This window comes from Equus asinus, chromosome 13, assembly GCF_041296235.1.
Source record: "Equus asinus isolate D_3611 breed Donkey chromosome 13, EquAss-T2T_v2, whole genome shotgun sequence".
Lineage (NCBI taxonomy): Eukaryota > Metazoa > Chordata > Mammalia > Perissodactyla > Equidae > Equus > Equus asinus.
Genome location: NC_091802.1, coordinates 60,795,850 through 60,817,852, shown reverse-complemented (window position 1 = coordinate 60,817,852; position 22,003 = coordinate 60,795,850). Strand labels below are relative to the sequence as shown.

The following is a 22,003-nucleotide window of genomic DNA, read 5'->3' as shown; positions in this document are numbered from 1 at the left end:
ATTTGATGGGCCAAAAGAACTGGCACATTTTTAGAATTATAAATAGTTTCTAACTTGGGGCTGCCTGTACCTTCAATTATTGAGTCATACCTCTTGTTGGGAGTTTGGAAATTATGGATCGTCCATGGAATTTTTGCTTCTGAAATCGGCATTTTACTGAAAGGTTTTAGAGCTGTGAGACAGTAACTAATTTATGATAAGGTCTGCAGTTAGAGTCCTTTTCATGTGTCTGCCGAGTCCTCCCTCTTGGTAACGTTGTGAGGTGCTCAGACTTAAAATTCTCTCCATTTTTCAGGGGGGTAGCGAACAGAAGGGTGGTTATCCAAAGCATCATAGATCTTCTAACTCCAAATAAAGTGTGCTCTTCCCTGCATCAGTGATTCTTGACCAGGGACATGTCGGTACTCTGGGGACCTGTTTGAAATGCACTTGCCGCAGTCCCATCCCTGAGATCCTGATGGGACGCGAAGAAGCAGGTGTGCGTGTGCGTGTGTGTGTGGCTGTCTCCCAGGAGACTGACCATTGCACCACTGGGTTCATGGTGCTTCTGCAGGCACAGTGCCCTCTGTTCTGCCCAAAGCTGCTGCCGAAGCTGCAAGGCCAGGTGCTGGCCTGGATGCGGAGACCTCACCCCCTTGTCTCGTGTCTGTCTACCCCTTCCCTCAAGAGCTTCTCTAGTGTGACACTTTCAGAGAGAAAGAGTACTGATTATGTGTGATGTTTGCTCACGTGAACCTCAAGGATCTGGTGGGGGCAGATGCATCACAGAGCCCGTTCACACTCCCTGCCACAACACTATGTCTGTGTCTTGGTCATTTGGCGCATCCATTTCTCTGGGTTGTGAAAGTTACTTTCTGAGGCTGCATCTCAGACTCAGTCGCAGCTGAATTCTTCCTGTCACGGCCCCTTTCCGTCCCACGTGTGAGTTTCCTGACACGCTGATTTGGGAGGGGAATGGTACTTAACTTATCTGGCCTCCTTTGTATCTCGGCAAGTATTAGGTTTCTGGCAAGGGTGAGTAAACCCGTCAGGACCGGATTTCTTGCTCCTCCACATGGAAAAGTAGAGCTTGTGCTTCTCAGTGAATCTGTCTTTGGAGGCTATCCATGTGGACTAATTTTGCTTTTTTTTTTTTTTTAGCAGCTTTCAGTTTTACGTGTACTGCTTTCCACTTTTCTCTGGTTCTCAAAGGCCAGGTTTCCTCTTTCTCTAATGACCTATCACACTTCAATGATCAATCTAAAAACCAGTGCAGGTTTACAGTGCCCAAAGTAGAACAGTGGCCAGACACACATCCCGTGGGCAGCTCCTCCCCGCTCCTCCATGACCTTCACCTCTGCTCCTTCTAAACCAGTGCTCACTTGAGGTCGACGTTCATATCCCCGAACTCGCCAGAGGCTGAAGCGCCCTGTGTTTGGCTCCTCAATGTTAATCAGTGGTCGTTGCCCAGGCTTGGCCACCTCTCTCGAGTTTGGGAGTGAGGGCCGGGGAGAAGATACTAGACTTGGTTGCCGAGTGGGCCTTTGGAGCCCAGTTTGACTCAGCATTTGGAAGCCAGCTGCTTTTGGCCTCTGGTGTGCAGAGTGGAGCAGACAGCAGGCCCCTGGCTGGTCCCCACTGGAGGCTGGCTCTGCCCCCGTCCTTCACATTTTCTGATTGCTTGGCCATCAGGTCTGGTTTCTAGTAAATGTTTGAAAGCCAGACAGTCAAAATTTCTGTTGCCTCGTCAATAACTTAATTCTATTTTTGTCAAAGAAACTAAAGCAGAGATCTTGGGCGGCGAGGGGTTTAGGTCTCCAAAGCCTGGATTCTGGAAACACATTTGTCTGCGGTCGGAGTTGGCCGTCTGCACGGTCTGGTCTTGTCTCTTGCAAGGACTGAGGACCTGCCTTTCACAGCATGGCCCATCCTTCTCACTTCAGGTTCTTGTCTCACGCAGCTTCCTGCTCGGCTTAACTTGATCAGCTCGCTCCCTCTCAGCAGCTTTTTGCACTGCCCTTGCCCCTGATTTGAGTCACATTGGAGATTTTTATGGAGTGGGTCCGAGAGAGGTAAAGAGTGAAAGGTGTGGAAGGTGATGCATGGTGCAGCGAAAGCGGCGCATGTGGGATTGTCAGGAGACTGGGGCGGGGGGGTCCCTGTGCTGCCTATGACCCTGTGGTGGCATCTCTACCCGCTACACGTGGTGACTAAATGATGCTGTGGCTCTGCAGGTCTCCATGAGGTGGAGACCGCTGCGCGTGCAGTACAAGTACTGGCGTTGTTTGTGCTGAAAATGGTTTCGGCCTTGTTCTTCCGCCCTCCGCTTCTGTGCCTCCACATCCCTCCGTCACTCAAGAATGGGAGTTTGCTGGAATGTGGGGCTCTGTTTGTTGTTCATGCCGCTGGTGTAATTAAAAACCAAAAGCCCAATTACTTGATGACGCGAAGCTTAGTTCTGCACAGATATTGGAGAATGTTTAACAGTCTTGTTTCTCAGTTCTGAGAGAACATGTCATTGTTGGAACCTGTTTGAGGAGCTGCAGTGGCATCTCTGTGCCCTGCATTCAAGGCCGTATGCTCAAGCTACTCATAAAATTGCCATCAAACATTTTTGAATTCTTACCCAAGCCAAACTTGGGAATTTGTTTGTTCTGTTGGACTGAAGTGAAGAGTAACAGATATGGACTTGTGTTGAATATCTGTTGATATCCTTTGAATATCTCATCGAAGGTCTCTCTCTTGCAGGTGGTCCCGACAACCAGGTCCATTTTGAAGGGTACCAGGTGTCCAATCAGTGCATGGCGCTGGTCCGTGATGAGTGCCTGCTGCCGTGCAAGGACGCCCCTGAGCTCGGCTATGCCAAGGAGTCCAGCAGCGAGCAGTATGTGCCTGATGTGTTCTATAAGGTAACACTGTGATGGTACGAAAAGAATTAAGTGGATGGAGAGCAGTGTGAACACTGACCGGGCTTGGGCTTTACTAATTTTGGTACATTGTGCCATATTAGCTGTTTGTCAGCTGTGGTTGGTTAAAGCCCAGCTTGTGAGTAAAGGCATTCCATCACATTCCTGGGGCTTGTTATTAGCTACTGAGGCTTTTATGATGTTAGGGCTTATAGCCGGAAGTGGAAAGAACATGTGCTGGGTTTGGGATATGTAACACAGTTCAAACCATTCCGACGTGGAATTACAGGTTCTAGAAGTGAGAAGATGGTGTGTGTCGGGGCCTCCCAGGAGTGAGACAGGGCTGTGTGGCTGCAGTCAGGCTGAGCTACAACATAGATAATTGTCCGTTTCTTTTTTTTTTTTTTAAAGATTTAAAATTTTTTTCCTAAGCCCCCCCAGTACATAGTTGTGTATTTTTAGTTGTGGGTCCTTCTATTTGTGGCATGTGGGATGCCGCCTCAGTGTGGCCTGATGAGTGGTGCCATGTCCGCGCCCAGGAGTTGAACTGGTGAAACCCTGGGCCGCTGCAGCAGAGTGCTCGAACTTAACCACTTGGTCCGGGGGCCAGCCCTGGTACTTGTCCATTTCTCAATCTTTGTTTCTTGTGAAAGCTATGAAACTATTTTTATTGAAAAATGTTGTCTAGTTTGAACATGTAGGAGTTAGGTGCTTCCCTGTAGGACTGGAGACACGCTTCTCATCCTCAGCTCGGGAGTTGGTCCTGGTCGTGATCAAGGCTCCTTCTGGTTCCCAATCCAGGCAGACCTGGGTTTCCATCTGGCAGTGCTCTGCTGCCTGGAGAACTCCAATATTTCTTACAGTGCAGGGCAGCTTTTGTATGTCTGAGTGTTTTCTCTTCATTTTGAAGGATATTTTCGCCATGTAAAGAATTCTAGATTGACGGTTTTGCTCCACTGTTTCCTCACTCACAGTGTTTCCAACAGGAAGTCGGCTGTCCTCATATGTTCCTCTGTCCGTAGTGTGACTTTTCCTGCTGGCTGCTGTTTAGATTCTTTCTTTATCCCTGGTTTTTAGCAATTTGATGATGATGTGCCTGCGTGGCTCTCCTCCTGTGTCCTCTGTCTGGGGTTTGTTGAGCATCTGGGGTCTCTGAGCTGGTAGTGTTCTTTTTGGCTGTAGTGCTTGTTTTCTGTTGCTGCCTTGACCAGTTGCTGTAGACTTGGTGGCTGTCAGCAGCACCCGTTTGTCCCTCGCGGCTCTGTGGCCAGGAGTAGGGGCACAGCTCAGCTGCCTGCTCTGCTCAGGGCTGTCCAGGTCACAGCGCGTCAGCGGGGGCTTTGGTTTGATCTGAGGTCCAATGTGCTGTCAGCTCTTGGTCACGTGGTGCCTGGCCCTGGGCAGTTCAGGATGGCCGTTTGCTGCTTCTCTCTTAAGGCCCAGGAGCGCCTGTCTCTGACTTCTGCCACCAACACGAGCTGTGCGGGCCCCTGTCCTTTGATTGGGCCCATCTGGGTGATCAAGGTCCTCTCCAGATCCCGAGGTCAGTTGATCAGTAACCTTTATTACACCTGCTGAATCCCTTTGCCACGCAAGGGACCTCATTCACGGGCATGATTTCTCATCATGTTCACAGCCCTCGGGAGGAGGGTGGGAAACATTTCAGGACCGTTTTTAGAATTCTGCCTTTGACAGCCATTCAGGTTTTTTTGATTGTTTCCTCTCCTCTGGGGACTTTAATCACCTGTGTGCATTTGGCTGCTTGAAGTTGTCCCACAGCTCATTGACGCTCCATTCGTTTTATTTCGTCTGGGTTTTTTCTGTTTCATGTTGGATAGTTTCTATTCCTACGTCTTTCAGTTTATTCATCATTACTCCTGTGATGTCTATCTGCTGTTAATCCCATCTAGTGTATTGTTCATCTCAGATGTTCAGATGTTGTAGTTTTCATTGGTAGAAGTTTAATTTGACCTTTTTTTTTTTTTTTTTTTTGGTGAGGAAGATTGTCCCTGAACTAACATCTGTGCTAATCTTCCTCTATTTTGTGTGGGATGCTGCCACAGTGTGGCTTGATGAGTGGTGCTAGGTCTGCACCCGGGATCTGAACCTGTGAATCCTGGGCTGCTGAAGCGGAGTGCACAGACTTAATCATTAGGCCACTGTGCCAACTCCTAATTTGACATTTTTATGTTTCAACTTAACTTTTTGAACATGTGGGATACATTTATAATGACTCTTTTGGTGTATTTTTAAATTTGGTTTGTCATTTCTGGATCAGATTTGATTGGTTGATTTTTTTTTTTTTCTCCTAATTATGAGTTGTAATCATGTTATTTTAAGGTCCTTGTGTCGAACATTTTTATCATCTGTGGGTTTGCAGCTATTGTCTGTTTCTTCTTTGGATTGTCTGTCTTTCCTCTTCATGTGTTTAGTAAGTTTTTGTTGTGTGCTGGTCATGGTGTATTAAAAAACTCATAGATGCCAGGGCCAGCTCGGTGATGTAGTGGTTAAGTTTCCATTCTCTGCTTTGGTGTCCCGGGGTTCATGGGTTTGGATCCTGGGCACGGACTTACACACCACTTGTCAAACCATGCTGTGGCTGCATCCCACATACAAAATAGAAGACTGGCACAGATGTTAGCTCAGGGCAATCTTCCTTAAACAGAAAAAGAGGAAGATCGGCACAGATGTTAGCCCAGGGCCAATCTTCCTCACCAAAAAAACCCAAAAAACCCCACTGTGGATCTCAGAGGGTCCTTCCACCAGAGAGGGCTTTCCTGTCCTCCAGTGGGGGAACGGGTGGTGGGCTGTCTGCCTACATTGAAGTAGTACTTAGCTGGGTCAGATCTGACTTGTGTTTGGGTAAGACTGAGTCTACTGCTGATTCTTGCCTTTTCATATGGTGTCGTCCTCCAGAGTTTCCACATGAGAGCCCTTTGTAAGAGGACGGTGGGACTGAGATCTTTGTCTCTTCAGCCCTGAAAGACTGGGAGATTTAGTCCCATTCATGTTTCCAGCTTGGCTGCTGCCTCATGCGGTTTAAACATGTGGACCCCCCACCCCGTATACCTCACAAGTTGTGCATTGTCTTGAGGCAGGGAGTGGCACTGTGTGTGAAGCCGCAGTCTCTGCTGGGCACGTTTCCCTGAACTCAGGCTCTTAGCACCCAGGAGTGGTGAGAGTCTCAGTGTCACTGATCGCTTTCTCAAGTCTTCATTGCTGGCCTGTTTGGTTTCCAGGCCCCTTCTGTCAGCAGGTCTTCGTGGCCTAACCACGGTGAGGTGACAGGGGCTGTCACCTGCCCTTCAGGTGCTCAGCCTCCCACACGTCTCAGAGCTGAACAGTATTTTGTGGGGGAACCGGGCTTATACTTAAGGTCCCTGACCTCCGGTTTTGTAGGTCCAGCCCACCCCACCACCTACTAAAAGCGTTGCTGCTCTCTCTTCTCCCGCCACTGGCTCTGTGTGACCCAGCCAAACGCAGGTCTTCAGTCCAGCATCAGTATATCGCCCGGGGAACACTGTCTGCTACCCTCTGAACAGTTTCCCCCTTGGGGGGGTTTGGTCAGTTTAATCCTCAGTAATCTTTGTTGGTTCCACAGTTAACTGCTTTAAAAATGCAGTTTTTATAATGTATTTTTCTCTTGTAAGTGGGAGCCTTACCTGCCATGACCTCTTGTATCCTATTAGGAAGGGGGAGTCCGGATATCTTTTTAACATTCTTGCCCACTTTTGAAATATTTTATTGTTCCTGATCATGTTTCTGTTCTTGAATTTTCCTTGCAGTTCTTTGATAACTAAGAAGGAGCTTGCTTTCATTCTAGTAATGTGGCCCTCATTTGCCTGTAAGTCCACAGTGGGACCCGCAGGAATTATAGTTGCTGGCTTCCGACGTGCTCCCTGCTTTCTAAGAACTTTACAGGTCTCTCTCTAGCCCTCGGCAGCCGTGGAGTTCAGTGGCGCTGTGGTTGTTGTTATTATTATCTTCATTGCCATCCTCCCTATTTTCCACTTGAGGAGATGGAGGCTCAGAGAAGTTAGCGCAGCCGGCAGACGGGAGAGGCGCGGGTGGAAGCTGCTCTGACGACAGAGTCGGGGCTGCCAGTACTCTGTGAGGGCCTCGAGGCCCTGTAAACAGTTTAAAAGTGGAATACTTCAAGTACTCAGTTGAATGTTTTAGTGGCCTAACAAATGGAGAATTCTAGAATGGATAAAAAGTCCTGTTTGTTGAGCCAAATACCCCACATGAAACTTGGCCCAAAGCTTTCCCTCTTTCTGCTATCTCTGCTGACTCTTTCTAGTTAAGCACAAAGCTTTGGAATTGATTCCCTTTCCAGATGTTTTCATTCCCAGGAATGTGTGTTCTAAAATAACCTGCTGAGAGAGGCTTGAAGGCAGCACTTGCAGAATAGAGCTCCTCCTGGTACCGTTGTTAGTGTCTCTGACATTCTTTCCATAAATGAACGAGTGTCCACACTGATGAGAGTTTCTCTTGCCCCAAGTATATTTAGACACTGTGTTTATGAAGAAAATAATTTTAAACAATTGATACCAATATTGATGACTTTTGTCAAGACAGTTCTCTAGAGTGAATGACATTTAAATCAATTTAATTCCTTGATGATTTTTCAGTATGGTGTAATGTTTTTCTTGTTCCTTTTTGTTGTATTGATGTTTATTTTCATTAGAATGAATTTCTTACCAGGCATATTTTGTAAAGGTTTAATTCATCATGATCTGTTTTTAAATTGTTTCTGTTGTGAAACAGCCTACATATAAAAGAGTCAATAAAATATGTAAATAACAATAATAAAACACACGTGACTTCGTCCTTGAGAAAGGGCGTATCACCAGCACCAGAAAAGCCTTTGGGAGCCCCTCCCCAACGTGTTCATCCTTCCTTTGCTTTTCTTGTTATTTTTACCAGGTATATGTATCCTTGTACGCCTTTTTGGACTGTATTTAAATGGGACCACATATGATATTATTTCTTCTGTGACCTTCCCTCGTGTTCTTTGTATTGATTCTGAGCTGCATCCGTGTGGATCTGTGCTGCTGGAAGAGCTTCATCTTCACCATGTGTGGGACATATCACAGTCTGGCTTGTTCTGCTTGTGCTGGGTGCGCCCCTGGCGTGTAGGTTTCTGCTTCTGTGAGTAGCTCTGCTGTTGAACTCTGGTCTCTCAATCCTGGCACACATTGTGCGAGTTTCTCTGAGTCCTGGAGGCTGGCATGGAATTGCTAGGAGGTGGCATTTGTGGTGTTGTGTTTGACCAGGTACCAGCAGGTGATGAGAGTTCCCGTTTCTCCACATCCTCGCCAACACTTGATGTTGTCAAGTAGTGTCTTGACATGTAAACATGTACTTCTTCAATCACTAATGAGGCTAAACTTTTTTTTCTTTCTACTGAGGAAGATTTGCCCTGAGCTAACATCTGTTGCCAATCTTCCTCTTTTTGTCTGTGACTCACTACCACAGCATGGCCACTGACAGATGAGTGGTGTAGGTACATGCCTGGGAACCGAACCTGGGCCACCAAAGTGGAGAGCGCCGAACTTAACCACTAGGCCACTGGAGCTGGCCCTGAACATTTTTAATTATACCAAGTTTTCCTGATTGTAGTATCTATTGTTGAGGATTATCTCCTGTGGCCATTATACCGTGTCCAAGATATCCAGGTCAAAATTTGATTGTCTAGTTTCTTTAAAATGATTTGAATCTTTCAGCAGTTTTTTAATTGATGCATGCACTTGTAGCCATTGTTTTATTTATTTTTATTTATTTATTTTTTTATTGAGTTATTGATAGGTTACAATCTTGTGAAATTTCAATTGTACATTAATGTTTGTCAGTCATGTTGTAGGTGCAACCACTTCACCCTTTGTGCCCACCCCCCACCCACCTTTCCCATGGTATCCACTAAACTGTTCTTAGTCCATAATTTTAAATTCCTCATATGAGTGGAGTCATACACAGATTATCTTTCTCTCGCTCGCTTATTTCATTTAACATAATTCTCTCAAGGTCCATCCATGTTATTGCAAATGGAATGATTTTGTTCTGTTTTGCAGCTGAGTAGTATTCCATTGTATATATGTACCACATCTTCTTTATCCATTCGTCTGTTGCTGGACACTTAGGTTGCTTCCACGTCTTGGCTATTGTAAACAGTGCTGCAATAAACATTGGGGTGCACAGGACTTTTGGGATTGCTGACTTCAGGCTCTTTGGATAAATACCCAGTAGTGGGATGGCTGGATCGTATGGTAGTTCTATTTTTAGTTTTTTGAGGAATCTCCATACTGTTTTCCATAGTGGCTGCACCAGTTTGCATTCCCACCAGCAGTGTATGAGGGTTCCTTTTTCTCCGCAACCTCTCCAACATTTGTTGCTATTAGTTTTAGATATTTTTGTCATTCTAACGGGTGTAAGGTGATATCTTAGTGTAGTTTTGATTTGCATTTCCCTGATGATCAGCGATGATGAGCATCTTTTCATGTGCCTATTGGCCATCAGTATATCTTCTTTGGAGAAATGTCTGTTCATGTCTCCAGCCCATTTTTTGATTGGGTTGTTTGATGTTTTGTTGTTGAGTTGCGAGAGTTCTTTATATATTATGGATATTAAGCCTTTGTCAGATATATGACTTGCAAATATTTTTTCCCAGTTAGTGGGTTGTTTTTTTGTTTCAATCCTGTTTTCATTTGCCTTGAAGGAGCTCTTTAGTCTGATGAAGTCACATTTGTTTATTATTTCTGTTGTTTCCCTTCTCTGAGAAGGCATGGTGTCCGAAAAGATCCTTTTAATACTGATGTCAAAGAGTGTACTGCCTACGTTTTCTTCCAGAAGCCTTATGGTTTCAGGTCTCACCTTTAGGTCTTTAATCCATTTTGAGTTTATTTTGGTGAATGGTGAAAAAGAATGGTCAATTTTAATTCTTTTACATGTGGCTTTCCAGTTTTCCCAGCACCATTTGTTGAAAAGACTTTCTTTTCTCCATTGTATGCCCTCAGCTCCTTTGTCAAAGATAAGCTGTCCATAGATGTGTGGTTTTATTTCTGGGCTTTCAATTCTGTTCCATTGATCTGTGCGCCTGTTTTTATACCAGTACCATGCTGTTTTGATTACTGTAGCTTTGTAGTATGTTTTGAAGTCAGGGATTGTGATGCCTCCCGTTTTGTTCTTTTTTCTCAGGATTGCTTTAGAAATTCGGGGTCTTTTGTTGCCCCCTTGAATTTTAGGATTCTTTGTTCTAATTCTGTAAAGAATGTCATTGGGATTCTGATTGGGATGGCGTTGAATCTGTAGATTGCTTTAGGTAGAACGGACATTTTAACTATGTTTATTCTTCGAATCCATGTACATGGAATGTCTTTCCATCTTTCCATCTCCTTATGTCGTCATCCAATTCTCTCAGAAAGGCCTTGTAATTTTCATTATATAGGTCCTTCATTTCCTTAGTTAAATTTACCCCAAGGTATTTTATTCTTTTTGTTGCGATTGTGAATGGTATTGTATTCTTGAGTTCTTTTTCTGTTGGTTCATTACTGGAGTATAGAAATGCTACTGATTTATGCAAATTGATTTTATACCCTGCAACTTTGCTGTAGTTGTTGATTACTTCTAACAGTTTTCCAATGGATTCTTTGGGGTTTTCTATATATAAGATCATGTCGTCTGCAAACAGCGAGAGTTTCACTTCTTCCCTCCCTATTTGGATTCCTTTTATTCCTTTTTCTTGCCTGATTTCTCTGGCCAGGACCTCCAGTACTATGTTAAATAAGAGTGGTGATAGAGGGCATCCTTATCTCGTTCCTGTTTTCAGGGGGATGGGGTTCAGTTTTTGCCCATTGAGTATGATGTTGGCTATGGGTTTGTCGTACATGGCCTTTATTATGTTGAGGTAGTTTCCTTCTATGTGTAGCCATTGTTTTATTGTTGTTTATATTATTCCTACCAAATCTAAAGTTTTAAACAGCTTTGTCGAGATGTAATTCGCATACCATACAATTCACCCATGTAAAGGGCACAGTTCAGTGGTGTGTGGTGTATTCACAGGGTTGTGTGGCCATTACCACAATCTAATTTTGGAACATCTTTGTTTCCCAAAGAAGAAACCCTGCATCCCTTAGCTGTCCTGCCCTAATCCTCCCATCCTTCTCTGCTCCTGGCAGCCACCAGTCTGCTTTCTATCTGTAGGTTTGCCTGATGGAATCCTACAATATGTGGTCTTTTGTGACTGGCTTCTTTCACCACTTAGCATAATATCTTCAAGGTTTATCATGTTTGTAGCGTGTAGTACTTTATTCTTTTTGTTGCCGATAACATTCAGTTGTGTGCGAGTAGCATATCACCTGTGGGGCACAGTGGACCACTGCGAGAACACCCAGAAGCTGAGGAGCTCTGAGGCCTCGTCCTGAGAAGTGACTTATGAAGCTGGAGACGGCCTAACTTGTAACCAAGAATTCACTTCCTCACAGATAGGAGTAAGGGCCGAATTACTATCTGGAATTAGGTCATTCATGTTGTTGTGTGTGTGTTAATAGGGTGATGGGGAGAGAAGCCCTGGCAAGTGAAAGGAACGGAGTGGGCGTCTGTTTGCACGGCAGTGGTTTTGTCCTTGCTCTTGGTCTCCTCCTCAACTCTTTGGAATGAAGGCTTTATTTCTGCTTATGAATTAGCACTGCTCTCAGTTTGAGGGGCCGTGGGGTCTCCAGGAGCTGGGGCGGGAGACTCGGAAGCCTCATTGGAAAAGCTAGGCCAGCAAGTAGAGGTCTGTGTCCTAAGGCTTCAGCGTGCTTTTCCTGTCAACTGTGTATCCGGAAGTGCTAGCGGAACAAAGGATGGCAGCTCTGCTGTGTCTGCTCCTTTCCGACTACATATTGTGGTTGAGGGACGAAGTCAGACTTTCCTGACAGGTCGGATGACCTCTCCGACTTGGCGCGGTAAAGGAGCTAATAGGAAGGGGTGCTCCATATCAGTCTTGTAAGGAAATGTTTCCTAAGCCCTCATTTAGGAACTGTTGTTCTCTCCCCTACCACCCCCTGGGCGATTTAATAAAAAATTATCTGATTTGATAGCGCAGACCTCACCCTCAGACAGATCCTCTTTGTACATCAGGTACTTAAAAGATAAATCGTGGGCCAGCCCCATGGCTGAGTGGTTAAGTTTGCGTGCTCTGCTTCAGTGGCTCAGGGTTTTGCTGGTTCGGATCCTGGGTACGAATATGGCACTGCTCATCAGGCCATGCTGAGGTGGCATCCCACATAGTACAACTAGAAGGACCTACAACTAGAATATTACAACTACGTACTGGGGGCTTTGGGAAGCCCCTTTGAGAAGAAGAAGAAAAAACAAGAAGACTAGCAATAAATGTTAGCTCAGGTGCCAAAAAAAAAAGACAAATCATTAGGGTTTTAAAAAAAATTTTTTTTATTGAGCTAACATTATATAAATTTCAGATGTATATCATTATATTTTGATTTCTGTCTAGATTACATCCTGTTCGCCCTACTCCCTTCCCTTCTGGTAACCACCAGTCCAGTCTCTGTATCTGTGTGTGTGTTGTTGTTGTTGTCTTTATCTTCTATTTATGAGTGAGATCATATAGTATTTGACTTTCTCCCTCTGACTTATTTTTCTTAGCATAATACCCTCAAGGTCCATCCATGTTGTGGCAAATGGCAAGATTTTATCTTTTTTATGGCTGAGTAGTATTCCATTGTGCACATATACTGCATCTTCTTTATCCATTCCTCCCTTGATGGACACCTAGGTTGTTTCCGAGTCTTCGCTATTGTGAATAATGCCTCAGTGAACATACGGGTGCATGTATCTTTGCGCATTTGTGTTTTCATGCTTTTTGGATAAATACCCAGCAGTGGGATAGCTGAATCATATGGTAGTTCTATTCTTAACTTTTTGAGAAATTTCCCTACTGTTTTCCATAGTGGCTGCACCAGTTTGCACACCCATCAGCAGTGTATGAGGGTTCCCTTTTCTCCACATCCTCTCCAACACTTGTTATTTCTTGTCTTGTTAATTATAGCCATTCTGATAGCTGTGAGGTGGTATCTCATTGTAGTTTTGATTTGTATTTCCCTAATAATTAGCGTTGGTGAACATCTTTTCTTGTGCCTGTTTGCCTCTGTATATCTTTTTTGGAAAAATGTCTGCTCAGAGCTTTTGCCCATTTTTTAATCGGGTTGTTAGTTTTTTTGTTGTTGAGATGTGTGAGTACTTTGTATATTTTGGATATTAGCCTCATATTATATTTGTGATTTGCAAATATCTTCTCCTAATTGTTAGATTGTCTTTTCATTTTGTTGATGGTTTACTTTGCTGTGCAGAAGCTTTTTAATTTGATGTAGTCCCATTTGTTTATTTTTCCTGTTGTTTCCCTTGTGTGGTCAGACATGGTATTTGAAAATATGCTGCTAAGACTGATGTCAAAGAGCATACTGCCTATGTTTTCTTCTAGAAGTTTCATGGTTTCAGGTCTTCATTCAGGTCTTTAATCCATTTTGAGTTAATTTTTGTATATCGTGTAAGATAATGATCTACTTTCATTCTTTTGCATGTGGCTGTCCAGTTTTCCCAGCACCGTTTATTGATGAGACTTTCCTTTCTCCATTGTATGTTCTTGGCTCCCTTGTCAAAAATTAGCTGTTCGTAGACTCATGTCTTTATTTCTGGGCTCTTGATTCTGTTCCAAAAGAATAAGCATTCGGTTTAAATCATTATTAAACTTTCAGACATCAAATCTCACCATGCTACGAATAGATATGAGGATTAGCTATTTCTCCCCAAAGTTCCTATCTTATAAGATGTATTTATAATGTTATGTTTTGTAATAGAAAATCAGTGTTTTGACTAATTTTTAGAACCTGAGACCTGGTGGTTCTGATGGCCCTATCCTGAACATTTGGACAATGGTTTCATTTAACCCTTTTATTTATTTATTTATTTTTATTTATTATTATTTTTAAGAGTTTATTTTTTTCCTTTTTCTCCCCAAAGCACTCCTGGTACATAGTTGTATATTTTTAGTTGTAGATCCTTCTAGTTGTGGCATGTGGGATGCCGCCTCAGCGTGGCTTGAGGAGCGGTGCCATGTTCACACCCAGGACCTGAACCGGCGAAACCCTGGGCTGCCGCAGTGGAGCACACAAACTTAACCACTCGGCCACCGGGCTGGCCGCTCGTTTAACCCTTTTAGAAAAGCCTGCTGGTCTGTGGGCAATGACAGAACCTGGTGTCCTCATTGAAAAGCTCAACGTGTGTTTTACATCTCAGGTTCTTCACGCAGACTCTCTGGCACTGGTAGCAGGGGACTTAGCAGTAATGTGGGCCTGGTTCAACCCCAGCACATGCTCAGGAAACCCTTTCATGCACAATATGAATGAACACATCACTTCACATTAATCAAACTGCCGTCTGTTTCTCTGTTTTCAAAGTTTTTAAAATAAAATACATTTAAGGAATAAAAATCACATAATACTAAATGCCGGAGTTTAATGACCAGAACATTCCTGTGGGCTGTGAAGTTCCCTGGACTCACCTCTCTGCTTCCGTCTCCTTTTCTACCCCCTCAAGAGATGACTGCTATCTTTAGTGTCAAGCACAATTTCCTTGCTTTCCTTCCTAGTTTTCCCTCATATGTTTGTTTTCCTAACCCAGGTCCTGTTAGTTTTGCGTGCTGTTGCACTTGATGGAGGAGAAATTGTGCTCTTCCTGATCCTCAGAGACTTGTGTGTTCACTTACCGTTCTGTTGCCTAAGACCCGTGTGTGGTGGTCATTCACGTCAGCTGTTGCACAGCGCCCCACCACGAGCAGGGCAGTTGTACAGAATTAAACTCCACCCGTGTACGAGTGCCACATTCACCATTCAGAGTTTCCGATGGTATTTCGTCGAGTGTGACTTGCACTGGCCTGATTAGAAGTGAGCTTGAGCTCCTTTCTCCTGTGAAGTGCATGTTCAAGTCTGTTTCCTGTTTTTTTCCTTGGGTGGTTTTGTCTTTCTTTAATTGATTTCTGGGAGTTCTCTATATATTCTGCATCCTAACCCTTTGTCAGTTAGCTGTGTCCCAGCTCTCAGCACAGCTTCTCTTTTCACGGTCATAGTGTCTTTTGATGTAGAAGGCTTACGTTTCAGTGTAGTCAGCTTTGAGACTCGTCTTTATGGTTTGGCATTTTGAATCATGAAGATAGTCTGTTATCTTGTCTTCTACAAGGTTTGTAATTTTGTCTTACATGTTTGGGTTCTTAGTCCACCTGGAATTGTTTTAAATGTGTGGTGTGAGGTAGAGGCCCAGCTTCTTTGGTAGTTTTTTAACCATATGGATAATGAACTGTCTGAACACCGTGTGTGGAAAAGAACCCTCCTCTTTCCCTGCTTGTCTGCGGTGCTTCTGTGTCATCAGTTGTGTCTGTGGTCCTGGGTGTTTCTGTACTCCGTGCTGTCCCTTTGGTCAGTTTCCTCAGCAGCACCATGCCGTGCTCTCAGTCACTGCAGCTTTATGATTGTTCTGCGTATCTGGTGAATTACAGCCTGACTGTTCTTGGCCCTTTTCTCTTCCATGTAAATTTTAGAATTGGCTTCCAAGTTACACGAAAACAAGCAGGTCTCATTAGGGTTTCATCAGTCTCTTTTCCATGCTGAGCCCCCTCCGAGCATGGGGAGGGGCTGCACTTGTTTCATGTTCTTTGATGTCTCAGGCTAGGATTTTCTCCACGACGGTCTTGCCCATCATTTGTTAGATTGTTCTTAGGTGCTTTGTAGTTTCTACATATTATAAACGGCTTCCGTTTTGTGTGTGAGGAAGATTTGCCCTGAGCTAACACCGTTGCCAGTCCTCCTCTTTTTTTGCTTGAGGAAGGTTAGCCCTGAGCTAACATCTGTGCCAGTCTTCCTCTACTTCGTATGTGGGACACCTCCACAGCATGGCTGATGAGTGGAGTGGGTCTACACCCGGGATCCGAACATGTGAACCCCAGGCTGCCAAAGTGGAGCGTGCAGAACTTTAACCACTCAGCCACGGGGCGGGCCCCCCACAGCATCTTTTTAAAATTATGTTTTCAAACTGTTGCTGTTTGAAACTGGTAAATTTTTACGTTCAGCAACTTTGCCATCTGTTATTCATTCCTCTAATTTATATGTTTATTCTTTTGGGTTTTCTACACAGATGAGCATATTATCCAGGAATGACACTTCTGTTTCTCCCTTCCCATTCCTTTTGGCTCTTCCTGCTGGCTAGGGCTTCTGAACAATGTCCAGTGACCAGCACTTTTGTCTTGTTTTTAATCGTAGATTAAAAGATTTCATCATTAACTATGAGTGTGTAGTTGGGTTTTTTTTTGTAATACCCTTTATCAGGTTGAAATTTGCTTTTTATTTCCATGTCTTGTTGTAAGTCTCCTGCACTTAAGAAATGAGCTCCCGTTTGTCATGGAACATGTGTTATTTCCTTAATCATGCCTCTCCTTTCTCAGATTGCTTACTTGCCTGTCAGTGAGAGCAGGCTAGAAATGCTTCCCAGGATTGGTTTATAGCCCTGTAGGATTTGAGAGACTCATTTCTCATATGTTTCAGGAAATATCAGCTTGAGGAAAGAGACCCATGAAAGCAAACATTTAAGTAATCCTTTTAGTCCTCCTGTGGGCTCTGGGATTGGCTTTAAAATATGCCTTGTAAACAGGACATGTACCAATATTTGTCTAAAGCTGTTCATCATGGTATTATCTGTGATAACAAAAATTGGAAGCAATCTAAATGTCCAATAACAGGGGGCATTAAATTGTTATACATCTGTATGGTGGATTTTTTTTTTTTTTTTTTTTTTTGAGGAAGCTCAGCCCTGAGCTAACATCTGCCAGTCCTCCTCCTTTTGCTGAGGAACACTGGCCCTGAGCTAATATCCGTGCCCAGCTTCCTCTACTTTGTATGTTGGACGCCTACCACAGCATGGCTTGATGGGTGGTGCCATGTCTGCACCCCGGATCCAAACCGGTAGACCCTGGGCAGCCAAAGCAGAACGTGCACACTTAACCGCTGTGCCACCGGGCCGGCCCCTGTATGGTGGAATATTATGTGGTCACTAAAGGCCTGTGTTTGAAAATTATTTAAAGATATGGGATAAAACTCATGATGTAAATTTAAAAATGTACCTGTGTATAGAGTCTCCCAATTAATTTTTTGTTTTTTAAAGACACACATGCAGGTGTTTATGCTTGTATGTAGACACATTTATATGTGCATTCACACCGAGGACAGGAGTGGAAAGCTTGAAGGTCTACCAGGAGGGCAGCACTTGTCTACAGCTCAGGTCTGTCTGTCCTGGGAAACTCCGTGCAGCCGGTGAAAGTGCCTGCTGGGAAGATGGGGAGAGAGGTACATAAAGATACCAGGATGCTGAAGAAGGAATTGAAGACCTATGTGTGTAATATCTAGTGTGTGTTTTTTAAAAAGCCAGATCCTTTTCCTAAGAGATTCAGTGCTTGCTGTGGGTCATCTCCTAGGCATTTGGGGTGGAGGGATGATCTTTTCCCTCCATCTTTCTGGGCTGCTTTTATACCACCCGTGTGTCCTTTAGAATTTAAAGCAGAAGTTATACATGTTCGTGGTAGCACACTTGATCCCTGCAGAAAGACATGAAAAGACTTATTTAATGACAGCACTGTTTGCATCTGGTATAGTTCCTCCTCATTTCTTTTTCTGTTCTTTTTTTCTCCTGCTTTTCTCTCCCCAAAGCACCCCAGTACATAGTGGTATATTTTAGTTGTGGGTCCTTGTAGTTGTGGCATGTGGGATGCCACCTCAGTGTGGCCTCACGAGTGGCGCCATGTCTGCGCCCGGGATCCGAACCTGCAAAATCCCAGGCCGCCGAAGTGGGGCACATGAACTTAACCACTCGGCCATGGGGCCGGCCCCTGTTCTCTTAATAAATTAAAAAATTGTAATTATACAGAATAAATGAGTACATTTATTCAGTATGTGGCCAAATCTTATGTATTTAATTAATCTTCTGCTGATGGCTACTTTAGTTGTGTCTGGTTGTTGTTAGGGCTGGTAGTGGTGCCTTGGTTCAGCTTTAGATGTGGTGCCAGTGTCTCCCTTGTCACCCTGGCTGGGGGTGGGTGAGGTACAGCTCAGGAGAGTGATTGGACCCTGGATGTGGGTTTAGAATTGTAGTGTTTTGGTGGTGTTCAGGGCCATTATCCTGGAAGAGATCATCAGGGAGTCTGGACAGATATGAGAACTAAGGTCCAGCTGAGCCCTGCGCCTCCAACATGGACAGGTGGGCCACAGCAGAGGCCTGGAATGCAGACTGAGCATGCACCCCAGGGAGCGCGGGAGGAGCCTCAGCCAGACGGAGAAAGGGTTTCCTGTCAAAAGGTACTGGTAAGTCCACAATGGGGGTGCTGTTAACAGGTACCACACGGCCATCAGTACATTGAAGAGCAGCTTGCATAGAGGGCGAGAGGCTGTTTAGCATGGGTTTAAGGAAGAGACAAGGGAAGAATTGAGACAGCAGGCAGACAACTCTAAAGGAATTTTGCTGTGAAGGGAGGTAGGGCAGTGGACAGTGCTGGTGTGGGAAATAGGATTAAAGTGTTTTCTTGTTTGAATTATTTTAATCACGAGAGTGATGACTCTCACCAACAGCCTGTGTGTGCTGCTAGTGTTGGTCTGGTGGAGAGGGGTTTTTGGTGATGTAAAAGGAAGGAGAAAGTTGCTGAGTGATGTCCTTAAGAAGACAGGAGGAGGGAGAATCTGTCGCCTGGGTAGTGGGGTTCTAGAGCATTTAGAGACATGTAGTACCAGGCAGGAGGCAGACGTAGCTGCTGAACTGGCGGGTGGGTGCAGGAGGGCTGCGATGTGGGAGCCTTGGATGTTCAGTTTGCTTACGGGAAGCCAAGTTATCAGCTGAGAGTGAGGCAGGAGGCAGAGGTGCTGGAGGTCTGTGATGTGAGCTTCTCAGGCAGTGGGCGAGGGGCTGACTGGAGGCAGACAGGTGCTTGATCACGGCTCACGATTTCATGTGCATCAGGAGTGCGAGTCTTCTAAAAATTAACATGCAGAACATTGTATTAACATGAAATCCAGTGTAGGTGTATTATGGAAAGTCAGAAATTGTAGATTAATATGAAGAAAATAGACACCTCAACACCAGCCTTCACCTGTCCTTCCAGCATGCTGCTGTGCATGCATGGATTTGTGTAAGTTGATAATGGCATCACCATGAAGCCTGTGTTTAGTTGAGACTTAGATATTGTGCCAGATGTTAATGCCCAGGTCCTGGGACTGCAGTGGTGAGCAAGTCACACTTGGTCCCCTCCTCCTCCTCGAGTTCCTGCTGAGGTGTTCTGGTGTGGTGTGGCAGGGTGCTCCAGGACCTGAAGAGTGTGAGAGTTAGCCAGGTGGGGAGGGAGCCCATCCAGGGGCCACACGTCCAGAGGGCCAAGGCTCAGTCCAGCTGGAGTGTGCTTATGAAGGGTGTAGTAGGCGGTGGGGAGCCACAGAAAGAGAGGTGGAAGGTGGTTCTGGAGCATTCTTGCTGGATGTGGCATGAAGAGTGGTCTGGAGACAGGAGGCTTTTGCAGCAGTGCAAGCATCAAATATTGGTGGCTGAGCCAGGAGAGGGCAGCAGGAGAGAAATGTGAGGTGGGCCTGAAATTCAATATGAGATGCACTATGAAGGAGCTGGAAACCAGGTTGATGGGGAGGGGAGGTCACTGTTATGGAAGATTCATTTTGGGTACAGAGTTGGGGGGCCCAGTGAGAAGGTAATCCAGGTGACATGTATCGACCTCCTTTGGCCTTTGGGGATGGAGGAGGTGTGCTGGAGCCGACAGCCCCATAGGCCTGTCAGGATCGCAGGGAGATCCCAGGAGGGAACCAGATCTGTGGTTTGGGTGAGTGGGTGGGTATTGGAGCCGTAAACTGTGATGAATAACAGGGTGGAGGCGGTTGTCGGGGGTGGAGGTTTTCAGATGCCCCATGTTTAAAATTTGATGTGGTAGGACAGCAAGGGAGAGGTATGGACCGAGAATGCCATTTTCAAGGCTATCTGCATAGAAGCCCTGGAAGTGGATGCGAGGAGCTGAGGTTGTTCAGAAGACAGAGAGGGTGTAGGATAGAGTCCTCAGAAGACTGCTCTTAGTGGGCTGACCCAGGAGGGTGGATTCCTGGCATGAAGGGTGGGTGTGGGGTCAGCGCTGAGAGGCTAGGAAGAGCTGACAAGTGCCTGCAGCATAGAGGAGTGACCTGGGGGCAGTCAGGGGCATCCTTCCTTCAAGGAGCTGGCCGTGGAGGGCATGGGGCTCTCTGAGGGCCATCGTTTACTGACACGTTGTTCCTCATCCAGACATGGGTTTGTCCCAGCATCTGTTGCTTACCAACAGTGCTTTGTGGGCCATCTATAGCTCTCTCTGTACTCTCAATCACTTGGGACAGATTCTCAGAACTGACCTTATTTTGTTGAAGGATGACATATTTCAAGAGTTTCCTGTATCCTCCCAAATTTACACCTAGAAGGTCTCACAGTTTACACTCGCAGGCTATGCCACAGACTAGCCCCACCCTCATTCTGCCCACCCGCCAGACCAGGCGCCTTGCTCTCAGGACCCTGCTCCCTGTACTCCCTTTGCCCTACCCAGGAGTCTCTTATGGGTATTGCCTCTGTGTGAGCTTAGGTATTTGTAAGGTGATTCATCACTTTTGCTTTCGTTTGTGAGGTCTTTGTATGTGTTAACCCTTGTCACGTGTTGCAAACACCTATCAGGCTATCGTTTTCTTTATATGTTTCATACAAAGAAGCTGAAATATTTTCTGATTTCAAAGATACCTTAATCCTTTTTCGTTATAATTTCTGCCTTTGTTATCATACTTAGAAAGTAATTTTTTACCCCAAAGCTATGTATTTACCTATGTTTTCTTTTAGTGCTTTTATGATTTAATTTTACATTGAGATCCATAATCCATTATTTATTTATCTATTTATTGTAGCTCCATAATACATTTTTGTATTTGTTAGGGCAAGGCCCTGCACTATTCAACTTTTTTTTTTTTTTTTGAGGAAGATTAGCCCTGAGCTAACATCTGCCACCAATCCCCCTCTTTTTGCTGAGGAAGACTAGCCCTGAGCTAACATCCGTGCCCATCTTCCTCTACTTTATGTGTGGGACGCCTACCACAGCATAACTTGCCAAGCGGTGCCGTGTCTGCACCCGGGATCCGAACCAGTGAACCCCAGGCCACGAAAGTGGAACATGTGCACTTAACCACTGTGCCACCGGGTCAGCCCCATATTCAACTTTTTTAAATAAATGTGTTTGGGTTTTTTTTTCTGCTTTTTCTTCCCAAATCTCCCCAGTACATAGTTGCATATTTCAGTTGTGGGTCTTTCTAGTTGTGGCATGTGGGACGCCGCCTCAACATGGCCTGATGAGTGGTGCCTTGTCTGCACCCAGGATTCAAACTGGTGAAAGCCTGGGCTGCCGAAGCGGAGTGCTCGAACTTAACCACTCAGGCACAGGGCTGGCCCCTAAACAAATATTTTAATCACAGGAGATCATATTTGCTTCTAGCGCTATTCAGGAAAGTTTGTCAGTTAATCAGGCAATTGCTAACAAGGGAAGAGATTCTGAACAACATATTAGCATAGTATTCCAGTCTAGGGAAAACCTCCAAGCTTGGTTTTCATTCTTTGCCTTGAGTTGGAGATGGCGAGTCTTGCTCGGTATAAGTCTGCTGTCAGGGCAGGGGCCTGCGCCTGCAAGATCCCCGAGAGCAGGAGTGGAGTTGGAATGTGCCGACCCCACGGTGCCAGCACTGTGCTGAGGAGCAGGAGGGGCAAGTTCTCTTGCTCAGTCCTGAGTTGTGATGTGGATGGACCTGGTCTCTAACCCCTCTTCTGTCCCTGCCAGCTGTTAGATCTCAGGCAGGTTAACTCATTTTTGTGGCCCTTCATATTTTCATCATGCGTTGGGGACCCAGTGGTTCTGTGCACGCAGTGTTGAGCCTGGACCAGGCACTGTGAGCACCTAAAAAGTGGTCAGCTGCTGGTTCTGTTTGCATCTGACAGGTGCTCTGTAGGTTCTTCTCAACCAGACTGTT

The 22,003-nt window shown here is 45.2% G+C and overlaps 1 protein-coding gene across 2 annotated transcripts in view; it reads left to right on the top strand.

Moving 5' to 3' along the window:
- NPLOC4 (NPL4 homolog, ubiquitin recognition factor) overlaps positions 1–22,003 on the top strand; it is a 68,911-nt gene that overhangs the window by 31,665 nt on the left and 15,243 nt on the right. For both annotated transcript variants that reach the window (XM_070483829.1, XM_044745975.2), the window contains one exon: positions 2,728–2,888. In XM_070483829.1, the coding sequence (XP_070339930.1) occupies positions 2,728–2,888 (161 nt within the window). The remainder of the gene's footprint in view (positions 1–2,727; positions 2,889–22,003) is intronic.